This window comes from Microcaecilia unicolor, chromosome 3, assembly GCF_901765095.1.
Source record: "Microcaecilia unicolor chromosome 3, aMicUni1.1, whole genome shotgun sequence".
Lineage (NCBI taxonomy): Eukaryota > Metazoa > Chordata > Amphibia > Gymnophiona > Siphonopidae > Microcaecilia > Microcaecilia unicolor.
In genome coordinates this window covers 215,036,042-215,054,980 of record NC_044033.1, presented here as the reverse complement: position 1 = coordinate 215,054,980, position 18,939 = coordinate 215,036,042, and the positions used below count along the sequence as shown (strand labels likewise).

The 18,939-nt window shown below is 43.8% G+C and overlaps 2 protein-coding genes across 2 annotated transcripts in view; both read right to left on the bottom strand.

The window, feature by feature from the left end:
- Positions 1-253: 253 nt before the first annotated feature.
- On the bottom strand, positions 254-13,397 carry LOC115466302 (carbohydrate sulfotransferase 6-like). The gene is made up of 2 exons (XM_030197467.1): positions 13,342-13,397; positions 254-1,526 (listed from the first exon to the last, which is right to left on the bottom strand). Exon 2 carries the CDS (start codon positions 1,510-1,512, stop codon positions 361-363), a length of 1,152 nt encoding a protein of 383 aa, XP_030053327.1. The 5' UTR covers positions 1,513-1,526; positions 13,342-13,397; the 3' UTR covers positions 254-360.
- Positions 13,398-15,251: 1,854 nt separating this feature from the next.
- Positions 15,252-18,939, bottom strand: part of LOC115466297 (E3 ubiquitin-protein ligase TRIM39-like) — a 30,775-nt gene continuing 27,087 nt past the window's right edge. The window contains exon 7 of the mRNA XM_030197462.1: positions 15,252-16,440. Within this exon, the coding sequence (XP_030053322.1) occupies positions 15,713-16,440 (728 nt within the window). The 3' untranslated portion in view covers positions 15,252-15,712. The remainder of the gene's footprint in view (positions 16,441-18,939) is intronic.

Below are 18,939 nucleotides of genomic sequence, written 5' to 3'. Positions count from 1 at the left end.
TGTGAGCAGTGTGTATCAGTTGCTGCTGACTGGAAGTGAAGATCTGCTATTTACAAGGTATGCAGGAGGGACAATTGTTGGAAGCTGGTGGGGCTTGGGGATCCCTGCCAGCCACATCATAGGTGTGCTGCTACTGGGTGGGCCTGAGCCCAAATTGGATGGGCCTGGGCCCACCCAGGCTCACCCTTGGCTAAGCCACTGCCCTGCAAACAGAAGTGTCTGTACTGAAGAGCTGAGTGATCCTGCAAAACATCCAGATAAGAAAAAGGAGGGACTGTTTAGAGGGACTGAATGAACCTTTCATTAGTGCAGGATGGTGCATCACTTCAGTGGCCAGGCCATGCAGAAGGCTGAAACATCCTAATGCTCTTCCTGAAAGCTCTTTTGGGGTACCACCAGCTCTAGCAAACTGTTCTTTAGCTCCTCTTCAGAACGGACAGGGTGGTAACCAAACACCTCCATATTCTCCCTGCAAAGATGCTGAACTTCCTGCACCTTCTGGAAGCTCAGTTTCTCCCTCCAGTACTTGGCAGTCCTTTTGGACACTCTTCTGATGGGCATCAACAATCCAGCCTCTGGAATTGTCTCAGAGTGGCTGGAAGTGATGTCGTAGACCCAGGACTGCAGCTTGGAGGTCATAGTGAGGCCTAAAGCCTGGTACCACTCTTTGACGTAATCCAGTGGGTTCTGCACCAGGTCTTCAAAGCGTACCAGGTGGTAGCGGTCCCTAGCGAATGGGGGAGGACTCGCCATGGCAGCATTGTAAATCCTCACCTGGGCATCGCAAACTTTCTGCATCACTATGTTGTCATTGGTCTCTGAATTGTTGCTGTTGCTTAAGATTGCATTGCTGTAATTCAAGCTTATAAACTGACGAGAGGAGAAGATGGCTCGTGGATCTCTCACTAGATGAAAGATTGTCAGATTCAGGGACGGATCTCTGAGAAGTGGATAGAGCACCTTTAGGTCCAGGAACCTCACTGCCTTCACCACTATGTGGCTATAGGTCCTACATGCTTCCTCTATTTTTTGGAATGGGACTTGGTTACAATGATTTGTGCATATCACTTTGTCAATGATGTCAGTGCGCTGGAAGGCATTACAGGCTGGAGGAGAACAAAGGGCCCTGCTCTCCTGCCACATGATGAAGTCGGAGATGAAGTCATCCTTGTACAGATAAGATGTCAGATCTTCTATGTTACAGAGAAAGAGGGACTTGAGCAGATTCCTTGCAGGAAGTGCCATAATATACGGTTGTTTCATGGTTAACCATTTCCACACATGCCAGATTGGTTCCACCAAGTAGAAGACATCTGGGTTCTGGTTGAAGAGCTGACCCACAAAGGAGGATCCAGCTCGCCACGTGGAGAGGATAAGGAGCCGAGTTTTCACTCTTGTTCCCTGAGGTCCTTGATCAGGCACAGGGCAGAGCTGTCTTTCCCAATACAGTATTATCAGAGCAGACACCAGAATCAGGAGGCACACTCGGAAGATGCGGACCCTTGGAAACATTCCTTTTCTTAAGGCTGCAAAGGGAAAACAGAGAACAGTTGGTCACGGACAAAACTTGGTATCCATCCAACTCTGGCACCTTCAGAATCTCAAGCAAGTGACAGAAAGTGTCCACATAAAAACTCTTCACATATCCATAAGACAGTGCCTGAGATCAAGCCCTCTAGGAGGGAGTGTTAAACTAGGAGGGGTTGTTAAATGACCTCACTGCTAAGCAAGGACTGGGGTGTTTCTATGTGTTGTTTTCTAGTTGCCTACAGTTTTTCTTCCCCTTCCAAACCTGCGAGGCTGTTCTTGTTTCAGAGGTCACCAGCTCATTCTGGGTGGAGGTTTGCAGGAGTATTGCATAGAGTTGCATAAACACTGTGTAGAAATTGCAGTCTTGAATGGGATTGCACAAGGTTTGCAAGAGTGCAGGGGTGACATGCTGGATATTTATTTATTCATTAAACATGGCGTTCTTTCTTGAATCTACCCCTCAGTGCGCTGGGGTAGTGTTTGGGCCGGTCCTGATTTACACACATTTTAATAAAATGTATGCAGTTGTGGATATTGTTATGTGTCAGGGCCGCTGAGAGGGCGGGGAGAGTCAAAATTCCCTTGGCCCAGTATCAGGCCTTCAGAGACCTTTCTTCTGCCGCATCCCGCCCTCTCTACTGCAACTTCCTGTTTAGCATCAAAACAGGAAGTTGCAGTAGACAGGGTGGGACGTGGCAGAAGGAAGGCCTCGGAGTTGGAGACGGCCTATGACTGTGAATCGCTGCTGGCAGCAGGAACCTGTAGGTGAGATTAGCGGGGAGGAGGAAGGGGGGGAGCAAAGCGGCAGTGGTGGGGGGAGAGCAGTGGCAAGGGTGGTGGTGGTGGTGGTGGCTGCAGTGGGGGGGCCTGAAGATTTTTTGTCCCGGGCCTAGCTTTGTCTCTTGGCGGCTCTGTCGTGTGTGTATTTATACTTGCTCAGGTATTTTACCAGAGATACCCGCAGGATTGTGCTAGTATTTTATGAAGGCACATGGGTGCCTATGTTTTGATAAAATAGGCTGCAAATAGGTGCCTTTTGGCCCTCTCAAGCTAGAGGCCCTGTAATAAAAGACCCTTTGTACGTGCTGTGATGAGGTAATGACATGGAAGATTTGCCCTCATGTTTATTAACTACGGTGGGATCATTAATGGCTTCTGTCCTGAGTATTTTTCTACTCTGATATCTATTCAGTCCTGTAGAACTACAAGAAGATCTATTCATGTGAATAAATTAAGGGTTCCCCTTTTTTCCCTAAACCTCGTTTGGTTTCTGCTACTAAGGGTCCTGTTTATTAAGCCGCACTGTAAGCGCGCTAACTTTTTAGCATGCACAAAATATTAGCGTGCGCTAATGCTAAAGACACCCGTGGTGTCTCTAGCATTAGCGCGCGCTAAAAGGTTATCACACCTACAGCGTGGGTTAGTAAACAGGGTCCGAAGAGATTATTTTCATTGGCTGTGGTTCCCTTGTGGAATGCACTGCCTATCACCATTAGGACTGAAACTAACTATCTGCGCTTTCAGAAATCCCTCAAATCTTGGTTCTTTTCTAAGTATTATTTATGGGTATAATTCATTTTATGATTTGTTTTTTGTATGTTGGATATAAATATTTGCTGATGGGATTTTTTGTTTTGTGTGTTTGTGTATTTTTTTTTCTTTTTGTAGAGGAGTGTGGTAGCCGTGTTAGTCCACTCTTAAGGTTATCAATAGAAATCAAACAAAATAAAATATGGAAAAGAAAATAAGATGATACCTTTTTTATTGGACATAACTTAATACATTTCTTGATTAGCTTTCGAAGGTTGCCGTTCTTCGTCAGATCGGAAATAAGCAAATGTGCTAGCTGACGGTGTATATAAGTGAAAACATTCAAGCATTACTATGACAGTCTGACAGGGTGGGAGGATGGGGGTGGGTAGGAGGTATGCATGGGGACATCAAAGCATATCATTGATATTCTAACAGGATGGGTGTGGATAGGTGAGGGGTGGGGTGATCAACAGAGAAATACAACTTTATGGTTTATAATGGGCTAGGAACCCCAGATCCTTGTTAAGTCCTTTCTGTTGGGTGTTAAAATATTCAATCATTCTGACTTCAAAGGTCTTACGTTCTTGTATGGTTTTAAAGTTACCTTTCAGGATTCTCACTGTGAAGTCACTGGTACAGTGTCCTGGTCCTGTAAAATTCTGACCAACAGGGGTGGGAGCCCTACTGGCACCAGTATTGTTCATGTAAATTGAATCTTGTCTTAAGCATCTGGCCTGTTTCTCCAATATAGCATCCTTCGTTACATTTTTTACACTGAATGATATATACCACATTGGAAGATGAGCAAGTGAAAGATTCCTTTATGTTGAATATCTTTCCTTTGTGGATGACTGTGGGGTCCTGTGAAATATTTTGGCATAGTTTGCAACTGGATAAATTACAGGGAAGTGTGCCCTTCTGTTCCTTTTCAGTCTGTGATGTAAGTTTACTTCTGATTAGCTTGTGTTTTAAATTGGGTGGCTGTCGGAAGGCCAGTACTGGTGGGGATGGGAATATCTCTTTCAGTAATTCATCCTCCTGGAGTATAGGTTGTAGATCTCTTATGATTTTCCTCAGTTTTTCCAGCTCTGGATTGTATGTCACTACAAGGGGGATTCTGTCTGTGGATTTTTTCTCCTTGTACTGTAGCAGATTCTCCCTGGGTGTTTTGAGGGAGGAGGCAATATTCTTGGAGATTATTTTGGGGTTGTAGCCTTTCTGTTTGAAGGATGCAGTCAGGCTTTTAAGGTGTCTGTCTCTGTCCCCTGGGTCAGAGCAGATACGGTGGTATCTTGTTGCTTGGCTGTAAATGATGGATCTTTTTGTATGTGAAGGATGGAAGCTGGAGTTGTGGAGGTAGCTGCATCTGTCTGTGGGTTTCTTGTATATAGATGTTTGTATACAGCCATCACTGATTGAGACCGTGGTGTCCAAAAAATTGACTTTTTCTGGGGAGTAGTCAATTTTGAATCTGATTATAGGATTGAAGGCAGAATAAAATTGTTTCAGAGTTTCTTCACCCTCCGTCCAAATCATAAAAATGTCATCGATGTACCGGTAGTATTTTAGAGGTTTGGTCTGGTGTGTATTCAGAAATGTCTCTTCCAGCTCAGCCATAAAAAGGTTGGCATATTGGGGTGCTGTCCTGGTGCCCAGCGCAGTGCCCATTATTTGTAGATAGATATCATTGTTAAAGCGGAAGTAGTTGTGAGTTAAAATGAATTTGATTAATTTTGTAATATTTTCTGCTGAGTATTGATGGTCCCGGTGAGTAAACCGCTCTGAGCCTTATATGGAGAGCTACGGTATATAAGAACTGATATGTTAATGTTAAATTCTGGATTGAACTAATTAAGGCCTTAGATATAGGGACTGGTGGCCTTGAGAGTGCTGGAGGAATCCCAGGAGGAATCAGGAGTCTGCTGGAAAAAGCACAGGGAGCTGTTCCCAGAGCTGGCCCTGCCACTTTGCAGATTAGACATCTGCCTCGGAAGGCAATATTTGAGTGGGAGAGGTTGGCAGAGCTCTAGTATGGCAGATCAATGCTACTTCAGCATGGCAACAGGCCTGAACTGAAGTGATGTTGCGTTCTTCCCCTTTGACAAGAAGTCTGCATTGGGCAAGAGAGGGAACTGTACTGAAAAGCCTTTGCTGCACTGTCATTGCAGTTTCAGGTCTACGAGGAGGTAGGGCAGGCCCAGCAGGGGGAAGATGGTCAAACATACAAGGTAAGAAAGCGGATATAAGATGCTAGCCTCCGGGGGTGGGGGGAGGAGTAATTTAGGGAGGGGAAGGGGAGATGCTGGTTACCTGGATAGATAGTGAGGGGAAGATACTGGCCACTGAGGGGAAGATAGGGAGGGAAAGGGGAGATGCTGCCCTGTCCCACAGTCACCAAGTTGGGGCAACAAGTGATGTTTGTAGTCATGGCTCCCAAACCTGGTTCAATGTGGTCAAGACAGACAATTTTAAATTTAAATAAAAAGAAAAATAGACCCATAAAGGTGGTTAACAATTTTATTTGTCCTCAAAATTCAAACAGAAGTCCAAATTCAATAACACATTTTTACTCAGGAACAATAACAGCAATACCAAATTTGGCAATAAAAATATTTATGCATATGTGTTAACTAACTGCCACCAACATATGTACTAGAAAACAGCTGTCTTCTTACAAAAGGAACCTTTCCCTTGCGATCACATAAAGAATGACCTGTTCTGCAAGCAACTCACAGACTTCAAAATAAACTAGTCTATTCTATTCCTGTATTTTTTTTATATCCCGCCTAAATCATACTGGAATCAAAGCGGGTTACATACAGAAAAAATAACAACTAATTCAGTACCAAACATATACTACTAATCATCCATGTACTTATTAAACAAATAAGTTTTCAATGCTTCCTAAACAACATGTAATTAGGGAGTGTCCGTATTTGGATTGGAACAGAATTCATGTCCTACTAGGCCGGTAACTAAATGAACTTTCGTGAGTATGTTTTTTTTTAAATATCTTTATTGAAGGGGAGAATATTGGGGAACACAAAACACCATAAAGAAAAAATACAAACAATAAAAGTACATTGGCTCACAGTAAAAAAAAAGTACATCTGATAAAAGGAGTATGAACAGCTAAGGAAATATCTCTCGCAGAGAGCTCCATAATAAAGTGTAAGCATTCCAACCCCAGCAATACCAACTCGTGAGCACTAGAAAGGTAAATAGGAGTCCCCAATCCCCTCCAGCTTTTTGAAAATTGTTTGAAAAACAAGTACGCACCCGCTCTCATCCATCCCCAACAGACATTCTACCCAGTGCGTTTTTCCTAATGAAAAAGTGCCGGTACTCAAATGACAGGCCACCATTCAGGGGTGGGGTGATCACTGAGGGACCCACCCCACAATAGCCAGGCCCCCTGCAACCAGTCACAGAATCTATAACAAGCCAGAATTGGTGTGCAGAGTCTGAGCTTTTTCATTAAAACTTGGGGACCATGGATCAATTTTAGCAGACAATGGAAAAGGTGCCGGTACTCAGTACCCCCAAGTACCTGCTCAAAAAAAAGCCCTGATTCTACCACATCCACAACCAAATCAATCTCCTCCATACAACCACACTCACAAACATCTCAGACAATAAGCATGGCACAGGATCAAACGTCGAGGGTGCGAAAGTACATGGTAGAAAACAATTAGAAATAGATGAAAAACAGAATAGGGGACACAAAAAGAATGAAAAGGCTAAAAGAAACTATACAGCACCTGACAGCTCCAAATACAGCAGTCATGTGTGCAAAGAAAGAAATGAAATAGCCATCACTCATCACACCATACCAGAAAAGGCATGGAATGTTAGCCACAAAGATTTGTAACAGTCTCACTACGGTGTGTTTTTCAAAGAAGCATGTTTAAGTTCACATATGCCCAGCTCATTCATCCTATGCTGCCACTTCGTGAGTATGTTTATAATGAACCTGAGATGCCAAAAGACTACCCAGTTTTAATAGAGATCTAAAATGAGAAGCAGAATGAATAACAGGAAAAGTAATCAACTGAATAAGATCTTGAGGACAGCAGCCATTGATTATATTAAAGACCCAACATGCCACCTTAAATTCAATGTGAGCATCAATTGTCAGCCAATGCAAGTCCTTCAATAGTGGAGTCACATGATCAAATCAGATAAGTGCTTTTCTTTATTCCATGTTATTGCTATAACCCTAAATCAGTTTTCCCATCCCGTTCCCCTTTTAAAGAACTGATTCTTTGTGTTGTATTTTCTCTTCCCAGGTAATTTACCCAGTGCCACGTACCACAGTGAACTCCCTAACCCAGGTAAGTATGCCTACTTTTCCCCAAATCCTTTCTTCCTTCCCTTTACTTTGTGGCGTCTGAGATCCAGGTTCCATGTATCTGCTGGCCTTTCTTGGCAGGACTTTAGTCTCTCTTGTGTGGGGGCCAGACACTCCATCATTTCTTTTAATCTTCAGCTGTCATTCATGTGAGTGCTTGCGAGTCATTAATCCAGCACAGACAAAAAGGTTTTCAACAATCGCACTAGCAGAAAGTGGAGTGTTCAGTGTGATAAACGTTCCTTCAAATCAGGCCAGGTTGCAACATTACTGATGTCTTTTGTCTGGGTTTGCAAGAATTAATTGAGGGAATCTCTGAAACACTTGACTTCCGTATAGCAAAGAATATTTTATCATCATTGTGACGAAACAGTGGGTTTTCAAGCCTGTGAATTGTAATAATAATTTCATGAAGTTTATTTCTCCTAATTGGCAGGAAGATGGCATTTGTTTTGTGTTTTAGAGGTGTTGCAGAGAAATCGGGGGGGGGGGGGGGGGGGGTTCAGTTTAAACTTGTGGAAAGGCAATCTGCAGTACCATTGGCCAGATACTTTTAAAGTTGGTGCCCTGGGTTGTGATTGGCTCTGGAGATCAAATCTAGTCAGGAGGTACTGGATTTTCCCCAGTCTCAGCTAGGGACAGCAGAGGGTGAACATCTCTGCCCTGAGACCCTGTTCAAGACTTGTGAGCAGTTAATTTCCTGAAACTCCCCAGGTGCTACCCAGGTAGTAACAAGTGTTAGATAGTTTTAACATTGATCTTTATTCAGTTACCTGTTAATGCTTGCTGTTCATTTTTCACCTGTTTTGAAGCATTCACTGTTATACTGTGATGATAAACCTGTTAGTTCATTAGTTCTGTTGTCCTGGACTAAGAATCCTGGAGGTTTGTGTGTTGGGTCTGTGGGTGTTTTCTAGGAACTGTGGGACCCTTAAAAGTGTGGCCCCAGTGTCCTATAAATCACCAGGGAATAACTTGAGAATGGAAGACTCGCCCAGAGGCAAGTGGGACCCAGTCGGTGAGAGGGGGGGTGCTAGTATAGAGCACAAGCGGCAGGTGCAGGTGGACCTGAGCAGTGCTGAGGGCATACCCTCTAAGTGGCTGCAGGGTTAGCCCTAGGTGGGTGCTTAGCATTCCGTGACAATCAGTATTGTCATTATCATCTGCATTAGAAGTAGTGCTGTCCAATTCATCACTTGCATCTTCACCTTCATCTTCATTATCATCTTCATGCCGTCCAATTACAAAGAAGGCTTTCACAAAGTTTGAATCATTGTGTGTTGTTGTTCTAATTATTTTTCATCTGATGGCAAAGTCTGTTTGAATATCTTTGAGAACTGATGCCAGAATGTGAAATGTGTGGGAACCCTTCAGTCTTAAGGCCAGACAAGCAGACTTCCTGTCTAAAGGCTTTATCAATCCAATGGACAGTCACCCCCACGTAAAATTTTCCATGTCTGTTCACCAAGAATTGCAACCAGCTTCAACTTCATCTCTGCTTTAAAGTGACCCAACTTATCACTGTTCTGTTTGGCTGGAGACCAACAACAAATTCAACAAACATAGGCAACTCCACATAGGCTATATTCACTGAACAGCAAAATTTAAGATGAGATGATCCATTGTTTGGCACCCAGTCATAATAGCCCTGACGAAACAGCCCCGACAAAAAAAAGCCCTGACAAAACAGCCTTGTAACAAAATAACCCTTGACATTTCACATCCTAACAAAATAGCCCTTGACAAAATGGCCCCTCCCACAAAACAACCCTTGACAAAATAGCTCCTACACAAAATAGCCCTCTTAACAAAACAGCCCCCTAAGAAAAAATATCACAAAAAATATAATAAACCACAACTGAAATCTTCACTGATAAAGACTCCTACAAGCATTCAATTGCATAAAGCATATATAAATAAACAACATCCTATAGCTACAAACTGGTATTCATGATCTGTTCTGCTATTTACAGAAACTATTCTTCCATCAGCTTGCTAATTAAAAAAAACCAAAACAATATTGTCATCATTTTCGTAGTCTTACCAACCTTATTCTGTTTGGCAAGGTAAGATTAGGGAAAAAATGCAGTCCATATTCTGGGCAGCCTGATCGGGCCCTTTTGTGGGGGGGGGGGGGGGGTGGGGGTGGGGGGGTTAACTTGTCAAGGGTTATATTGTGGGCAGGCCGTTTTGACAGTGGCTGTTATGTCAGGGACTATTATGTCAGGAGCTTTTTTGTTGGGGCCATTTTGTCGGGGCTATTTTGACCAGGTACCTCATTGTTTATGTGACATAAAATCCTGTTCCCGGTTTTGCTGTTTCATTTGGTGTACTGTGGAATCGTCATCTACATTTCACTTCCGCTTTTACTTTTAACTGCAAGCATCAGATGTAACTGAGTAAAAGTAGTAAAAATTGGTGAAATTATTACTTCAGTAAAAGTAACAAAATGCTTCCTGTTCTTCTTTACACATAAAAGTAACAAAACATTTACTTAAATACAGTAACTAATTATATTTACTTAGTTACTATACAACACTGCACTCTTCACATTGTTTTTCACAAATATTTCATTCAGGAGGTATCTAAAACCAAAGCAGCATCTTTAAACAATTTGAACTCCCTACTAGAGAATGACATGGGGACGGGGAACCACAGTAACCACGGGGGTGGGGATAGAGCTTGCGGGGACAGGGCAGGGACAGATACCATGGGGACGGGGTGGGGACAGGGACAGAGCCCACAAGGACGGGGATGGGGACAGAGCCCACAAGGACGGGGACAAACTTTGTCCCTATGTCATTTTCTACTTTGAAGGCTGTTAATGAACTGGATTGTTATTTATGTTTGAGTGATGCAAACAATGACATTTTGATTTTTTTGGCAAAACAAGCAAACATGCTGGCCACAACTAGCAAAATTTGCATGGGGGATGCTGTACATTCTGCTATCAGCACATCTTCTAAGAAGACATCTTCTATTGAAGGAAGGATTGTGGAAGACAGAAGAGCAAGACAGTGCTTCATAGGGCATTTTTCTCCCCTCTAGGGCATATAGAATGGGTTGTATTTTGTACCCCTGGACATTTTAACAGGGTGGATTAGGATTCCTTGGGGTAGTAGAAATCAGCTATTGTTGGGGTTGGATGGTGGTGCTCACTGTTATTATTGTATTCTATTTGTAATCTCTCTATATAAAACGCACCTCCAACGTTCTGAAGCCTCCACAAGTCCCAACGTTCTAAATGCATGGTGGTGAAACCAGGAATTCGCCCATGAGTGTTGGCCCTGCCCCCCGTAAAACGTCATGACGTCGAGGGCAGACCAATGACACTCAACCAATCGCATCGCGAACCCATTACTAAGCGACGGAACGTGACATAAGACACATCGCGGAACAATGAAAAACAGCAGCAACAGTAGCTACACGACGTCAACAGCAACGCTAAAAGGACCATATAGATCTCTGCTCTCCACACAAACAACGGACACGGAGGGCATATGAGGGAAGGAAAAAAACCAGCACATACACACACACTTTTACTCTTAACTGGCTATAATGAGCAACTGACCTGCCACTATCACAGGGACTGCTAGCACCTCTCTCACTCTCAATCACACACACATACACACGGGACACAGAGGGGATGGAAGACAAGGAACGAATCGTTGGGTATGGAGGGGGCGGCAGGGGAGATAAGGCAAGAACTGCCTCAAATGTTTGTGCTGTGCTATGTACAATTATAATGCTGTCTCTTCATTTTGACCCTACCCTTTCACACTCACTTTTACACACACGCACACACACTTACACTGTCTGTATCTCACACACACATGCACCCACACACATATACACACTCTCTCACAGACACACAAACACGCCTCAAATGGTTCAGCTGTCCTATGTAAAATTTCACTGCTGTCTCTTCATTTTGACCCTACCTGTGCACACTCTCTTTCACACAGAGACACACACACACACACTTTCTCTGTGTCACACACATACATATACACACTCTCACTCTCTCTATAGCCTTGCTAGTGCTCGTTTCATTTGTTTACGAAACGGGCTTTTTTTACTAGTTTATACATAATAGTTGCACAGCATATTGTTCCTTCTTATATTTTAATAAAAAGATTTAAATATAAAATCATAATTGTTCGAGGCTTCTGTAGATGAGGACAGAGCCCATGGGACGGGGTGGGCACGAGGACAGAACTTGTGGGGACAGGGTGGGGATTCAGACAGAACCCACGGGGACGGGAACAAACTTTGTCCCCGTGCCATTCTCTACTCCCTAAACAGGCAAGCCACTCAGGCTTCTGTCACATTCACAGTCCTGCACCAGCATCACACAGTCCCAAAACCAGTATCATTTCACACTGGACACATTTCCCAGAAAAATCCTATTTTTTTTTTCCTAACCGAGTTTTCATGCAGGAGACGCTCAGCAGCGCTTCAGCTCTTCTCAGTTTCCAAGGCAACTGAGCCTCAGTGGCACCACCTGACACACAATTGACCAATCACAGCTTGCCACATGGAACATTACTAAGGTGCACTAGCAGTTTTAGCACATGCTAAAAATCAGCTGGTGCTAAACGCTGAGATGCCCATAGAAATATTTATTACATAGTAACATAGTAGATGACGGCAGAGAAAGACCTGCACGGTCCATCCAGTCTGCCCAACAAGATAAACTCATATGTGCTACTTTTTGTGTATACCTGACCTTGATTTGTATCTGCCATTTTCAGGGCACAGACCGTAGAAGTCTGCCCAGCACTAGCCCCGCCTCCCAAACATCAGCCCCGCCTCTCCCCACCGGCTCTGCCACCCAATCTCCGCTAAGCTTCTGAGGATCCATTCCTTCTGAACAGGATTCCTTTATGTTTATCCCACGCGTGCATTTTTGAATTCAGTTACCGTTTTCATCTCCCCCACCTCCCACGGGAGGCCATTCCAAGTATCCACCACTCTCTCCGTGAAAAAATACTTCCTGACAATTTTCTTGAGTCTGCTCCCCTTCAATCTCATTTCATGTCCTCTAGTTCTACCGCCTTCCCATCTCCGGAAAAGGTTAGTTTGCGGATTATTTATTGCGTGCTATATATCATAGTGATACAACCACAAAGTTTTAAATGGATTGAAAGTGCTTTCAGGGGAAGGCAGTTGGAGAGTTACAGTTGTTCCTGTTCCTTGAGTTAGTGAAGCTAGGAATCAGCGAGCCGACAAAATGATAAAGATAAGTTCATGTTTACGATCGTTTGATCGATCAGGCTAGTTCAATCCTTTTAAAACTTTGTAGTTGTATCACAATATGATATATATAGCACGCACACAAACAAAGAAAAAAAAAAAAGTAGCCTGATGAAAGAAGTGCTATGCCCTTGGGCAATAGAAATGTAATTGCCTGTAAACAGTGGAATTTACTGAGGGTACTCATACAAAAAATTCTTTTGAAAAAAACTTTGTTAAAAAAAGAAAGAAAAGCAAAAGTAAACACATTCATGTATGTTTTAGTGGGTGCTAGCTATTTTGTCTAGGTAGCGGTAGTCTTGGTTCTAGGTTCTAGAGAAGCATATTTGATTTTTTACCAAAGACGGGGGAATTTTTCTTGTGTATATTCTGTCATCACTATGGCATAAGCCTCAGTGGCACAAGCTTTCTCTAGTATCAACAGCACAGAGTGTCACTGGCGTTAACTCCGTCTTCCACAGACACCAGACAACACTATAGAGATTATTTTCATATACAGCGAAGACTGAGATCAGACAAAACTCATTGCTGTTAGCAACTCACCTGGAAGTTGCTCTAATCTACCTTCATGTATTTCAGAGGGGAGCAGTCCCTGCCTTTCACCCTCTCACAGCTTACACAGAACATGAATCGTATACATTCGGGGGGGGGGGGGGGGGGGGGGTACTTACCAGAGGAAGTCAGATCTGACACTACAATCTGGAATCCACCAAATACCTGCTCTGTGATTTCCAGCAGCCAACCCCGGAGCTACCTAAATCTTAACCAGCAGCAGACAGGCTGGTGTTGACCTTCTACTCAGAAGTAAAGGCATAGCTCCAGGGCTTCTAGGAATCCAATGACTGAATTTGTTTGCGTTCACACTGTGTGACTGCACACCCTTAACGGCTGCTATTCCAAGTCGAAGTAACAGTGCTAAAAAAAAAAAAAAAACAACCTAATTTTAAAATATAGCACCCAATAATAAAAAAAGACTGAGCTCCTAAACTTAAGGCCCTAAATTAAGCTCCTAAATTTTTGCCCTACTGTATTTTCAGCTGATAATTAATCTTAATTTAGGGGCCTAAAGCGTACGCTTATAAATTTAAGCCTGCTATTCATGTACTTGGATATATGAGTCTAATTATGGTGTCTAGTGCTGAAAGTCAGTTCTAAGCCTAACTTTTTCCCTCACCCTAAATCTGCCCTGTTGCCTTCCTAAAAGTTTGGGAATTTAGTGAACTTTTGAGTATAAATTTAGCTCAGCCCATGTAAATTTCCAGAGAGGCCCATATAGGTGTATAACTCAAAGTTACAAGATAAATTCTTTGAATATCTGCCTCATAAACTTCAATAATAGGTCAGCAAAATAATCAAACTCATTGTCAACCCCCACCTTTTCCTTCTGGAGGTCCGCCCCAGGAGCAGGCAGCAAGGGGGTGAACGGAGCAGTTGTGCAGCTGTCAGCTCCGCCGGTTCCCTGCCCCCCTCTGACGTTACTTCCTGTTCTACAGCAGGGGACTGGCGGAGTCGACAGCTGCATGACTGTTCCACGCATCCCCAGGTGGTGAAGATCAAGGAGGTTAGGAGGATGATGTGCTTCAGGGGAGGGGGGGGGAGGTAGGCGATGCACTTTGGGGGGGGGGGGGGGGGGGGGGGGGGGCATAGTGGCAACCCGCCCCAGGTGGCAGCCAACCTAGGTACGCCACTGGGAACAGGTATCTGTGTTTGAAGTTTTTTCAAAGTCCAACCTATGGATATTGCTCGACGGAGTTTATCTAAACAACTTAGAATATAAACTTGCCCGACTCTTCTGGTCTTATTTCAAGGTTTCCTTTAATTCTTTCTCCGTTTAAACATATTTTAAATTTTACTGTGTTTACTTCGTAAACTAAAATATGCATTTTTTATTATGGGCATAGACAATAGTGACGTGGAGGGGCATTTTCAAAAAGTCATCTAAGTCCAAATTGAGATGTTATGCCAAAATCGTCCCTGTGAGGGAGTGGACGATACATGGCTGGGTTTCCATAGGATCACTCCCTCACTGAGGTTGAAGTTGAACCACCTAACAGCAGGTGGTGGTAAACTGCTGAGTCAGAGGGGCGAGGATCAGGATTCAGGCAGGAAGGAGGTTAAGCAGAAGGGTTCATGGAGGCCACAAAGGAAAAGGTCTCCAGGAGAAGCCCAAGCAACTCTTGCCTCCGACTCCACTGAAAGAATCCTACCATCAGACAGTAAGAGAAGAGGGTGTGGTAGCATTTTGAGCTCTGAAATTTGAGTTCCCACCACCTAGCAAAGACAACTGTGCTCCCCTCCCCTGGACTTCCTGGGTACTGGCAGGCCTCTGGATGGACATGGTTGTACTTAAGTACCTGTGGTACTGCAGGCCACTGAATTTTCCAAGGAAAGTCTCTTAGGTGCTTTCTTTTGAAAATTACTTTGCAGGCCCCACAGAAATTCTTCAAATTACTTCCAAATAATTCTTGACCCAAAGTGCTTACAATCTATATGAATGTTACTCTGTCCATAGAGGGCTGTATGTGGATCTCCCAGGAAAAAAAGTTGTGAAAGGAGTTAAGAGGAATGACAAGCAGAAAGGTGAAAGGAAAATAGCTTTTATTCTTAATATTCCAATTGCCACTGTTTCAGTATTTATGACATGACATATAAGACAGTGAGATGTTACACAAATTACCTGAAAGTACAATGAGTCCCTGCCCTATTGAGCTTACAATCTAATTCATGCTTAGATGTAGATTTTCATGCTATTAATTATATTTCATCTACTACTACGGCTTATCATTTCTATAGTGCTACTAGCACTGTACACTAAACATTTGAGACACAGTCCGTGCTCGACAGAACTTATAATCTAATCAAGACAGAAAAACAGGACAACTAAGGGATAAAGGAATTACTTTAGGTGGGAATGATAAAACAGACACGAGTACTGAACAAATGAATAGGAGTTAAAGTAGCCTCAAAATGGTGGGCTTGACATACTGACTCAGGAAGGCCTTAACACTGAAGGGTTCCCACACATTTCACAGCTACAAAACGTTAGGCCAAGAAATCTTCCAAGATGTACACAGTGCAAGGGACAGAGACACGGAGAGAGGTTGACAATGCTATTTCTGAGCCCCGTTCTTTAGAATAAGTACAGAAGAAAGGTCGGAGTTTCTCAGTGAAGGTGTCGGTGAAGGTGAAGAGAGGAATCCTCTTTTTCGCATTGTAAAATGAAACCTTTCCTGCCTCATAGTCCAGCAGAATCCCCACTGTCCGGGGTCCCTTTTCTGGGGGGACACAACTGAGAGCCCTCCAGAATCTCTTTTCATCCCACATATCATCGAGATAGCCATCTTCAATTTGATCCCACATAGCCTGTGCACAGTAATACTCATTTTCATCCCAGATATCCTCTGAACACTCCCCTTTCCGGGGTTTCAGGCGGAGGTCGGTTACAGGAGAAGTGAGGGCTGAGTATTTACCTTCGTCCTCACACAATGACAATGCCCAGTATCCCTCGCTAGGTAATGGTATGATCCTCCCCTTTCTTCTCACAGAGTCTTTACACACCCCCAATATCCAGCTAGTACAATCCCCCACATTCACTTCCCAGTAATGTCTCCCCGAGGTGAAGCTCTCACACCCCAGCACAAAGGGATCAGTATCAAATCTCTTAGAATTGTACGGCAGCGTTTGTCGTGTTTTTCCTTGCTTGAAACCTTTTCGACATTCAGACAGGATGAGATCAGGATGAGCAGTTTCTGGATCCAGAGTCACATTCACTGCAGGGAGGAGACACATTAATAAACATGAGCAGATGTTTTTCATTAGCTCCCCACACTCTGAAGTCTCGCAAGGCCGCTTCAACTCTCGGCGGCCATTTTGAATTGGGACCGGAGTCAGCAAGGAACAGTGTGCAGGCACTCCGGGCAGGAAAGAGGGGGCTCTTTCCTGCCCTGAAGAGGTCACTAGACCACCAGGGCAGTATAGTAAGGTAAGGGGAGGGGAAGAAAGGACACCACTAGACCTGCCCGCCCGCCCGCCAGCCTGCCAGTTTGTCCAGAAATCCGGACAAACAGGCAGGCTGGCAAAACCCGCCCAGTTGCCCGGCCATGTCCTCAAACAGAGGACATGTCCGGGTAAAACCGGACATATGGTAACCCTACGTATAGGCACGTACGTGTGTCCTACCTGCATCAATTTTGAGTTACCGCCCAGCTACTGCATGGCCTGGGTGGTAATTAAATTTTTTTTATGTGCATCCGCTAAGCACACCGGAAAATAATTCGTATTTTCCTACGCATGGCGGAAACCGGGCGGTAATCGTCATTCTACACAAATAGACGATTACCGCGTGAAACCTTACCGCTGTCAATGGGTGGTGATAAGGTCTTAGACCCAAAATGGAAGCGCGCCAATTTTTATTTTGCCGCTCGTCCATTTTCGGCAAATAATTTTTAAAAAGGCTTTTTTTTTTTTTTTTTTTACAGGTGTGCTGAAAAATGGATCTGCGTGCACCCAAAACATATGCCTACACTAGTGTAGCCCATTTTTCAGGGCACCTTAGTAAAAGGACCCCTAATTTATTTGAAAGCTTCCCATATCCTATATAATAATTTGCACCTCCAACGTTCCATGTCTGGCTGCCTGGGTTTGTAACATCTCCTGATGTCAGCCAGCCTCCAGCGTTCCATTCCCCCTCACTGTCCCGCCCTCGCGTCAAGACGTAATGACGTCAGAGGGCGGAACAGTGAGAGGGAAGGGAACGCTGGAGGCGAACTGACGTCAAGAGGGATGTTACAAACAGAACAGAAGCCAGCGCCAGCCAGTCAGAGAATGTTCAGGTACAAATTGAGGGGAGGAGAGAATCGCGGGACATCGAGGGGAGGGCAGGGCAGAGGAGAATTGATGGACATGGATGGGATGGGAGGACAGTAGAGGAGAAAATCACGGGACACGGATGGGAGGGCAGGGAAGAGGAGAATTGCTGGACATGGAGGGGAGGGGAGGGCAGGGGAGAGAGAGAGAAAAAAAAAAGCTTACACGACAGACTTCCTAGGGCCCGTTTCATTGTTGAGGAAACAGGCATGGTTCCACGAGTGCAGATATAAATATCACAAAATAAAAATGGAATATCACTAAAACAGCTTCAAAGATTATTGTAGCTGGTAGAAACAGCACTTATAAACTCTGTATTTTGTGCTCATCTTTCTACACTGTTCTATACAATACAGATGGCCAGATTTCAGTGCCTTGGGAAGCCTGGTGTTATAAAGATGGAATAGACCAGTGGCGTAGCCACAGGTGGGCCTGGGCCCACCCAACAGTAGCACATGTTTAGCAGTAGCTGATTCCAAGCTCTACCAGCTGAAGACTTCCCCCTGATGGTAATGAAAATGGTGTGCTCCATGTTACTGGCACCTGTGGATGCTCAGTTTTCAGCGCATGCCTGCTGCAGACTGCCAAGGTGGAGAGAAACATTTTTCCACCAGCTTAGATATTTTTTTTTTTTTTTTTTGGGGGGGGGGGGGGGGGGGGGGGGAAGAACACTTGGTGCCCACCCACTTCTTGCCTAGGCCCACCCAAAATCTGCTATCTGGCTACACCCCTGGAATAGACTGAAATTAAATGGAAGTAAACACGGAATCACATCTTCACCTCATCTCTTTTGTAGAAATTTTCATTTTAGGTACACAAATGGATTATACTGTTTGAGCACGTTTCAGGGACAAGTGGTTTTATAAGTCAAAATAATAAAAATAAATATTTTGTTTCATACATATAAAAATGTGGGATACAAATGCAACAAATAAATAAATAAAATAAAATCTCTCTCATATGTTGGAACATAACTAAATGGGCTATAAACCCCTAATGCAGTGCATTGCTATTCTTATATTTTGTTGTTGTGATGGCACACCGATTACGATTTGTAACAAATTACTACTCTATGAAAAGTTATTCTGTTATTATACTTCCTCTGTGTACATCTGTATGCTGTGCAAGCCGGCATATTTAAAAATATAAGTGAGATTAAATAAAAATGCTACCAACCATAAAGAAGGTTTGCTTGCTTTGTTTTGAGTGTGCTAGATGACAAATGCGCATGGGGAATGGGAAACATAGACTAACCAAACTGGCATCAACTTTTTGATGTCATCCCGTCTCCTGTTTTCTTCAACCTCCTTGTGAACTCTGTTCTTGCCTGTTACTCACTGGCTGCCTCATAGATCTGAATGATTCTGTTGGACATCAGGTTTCCAGAACTCACCAATGGACTG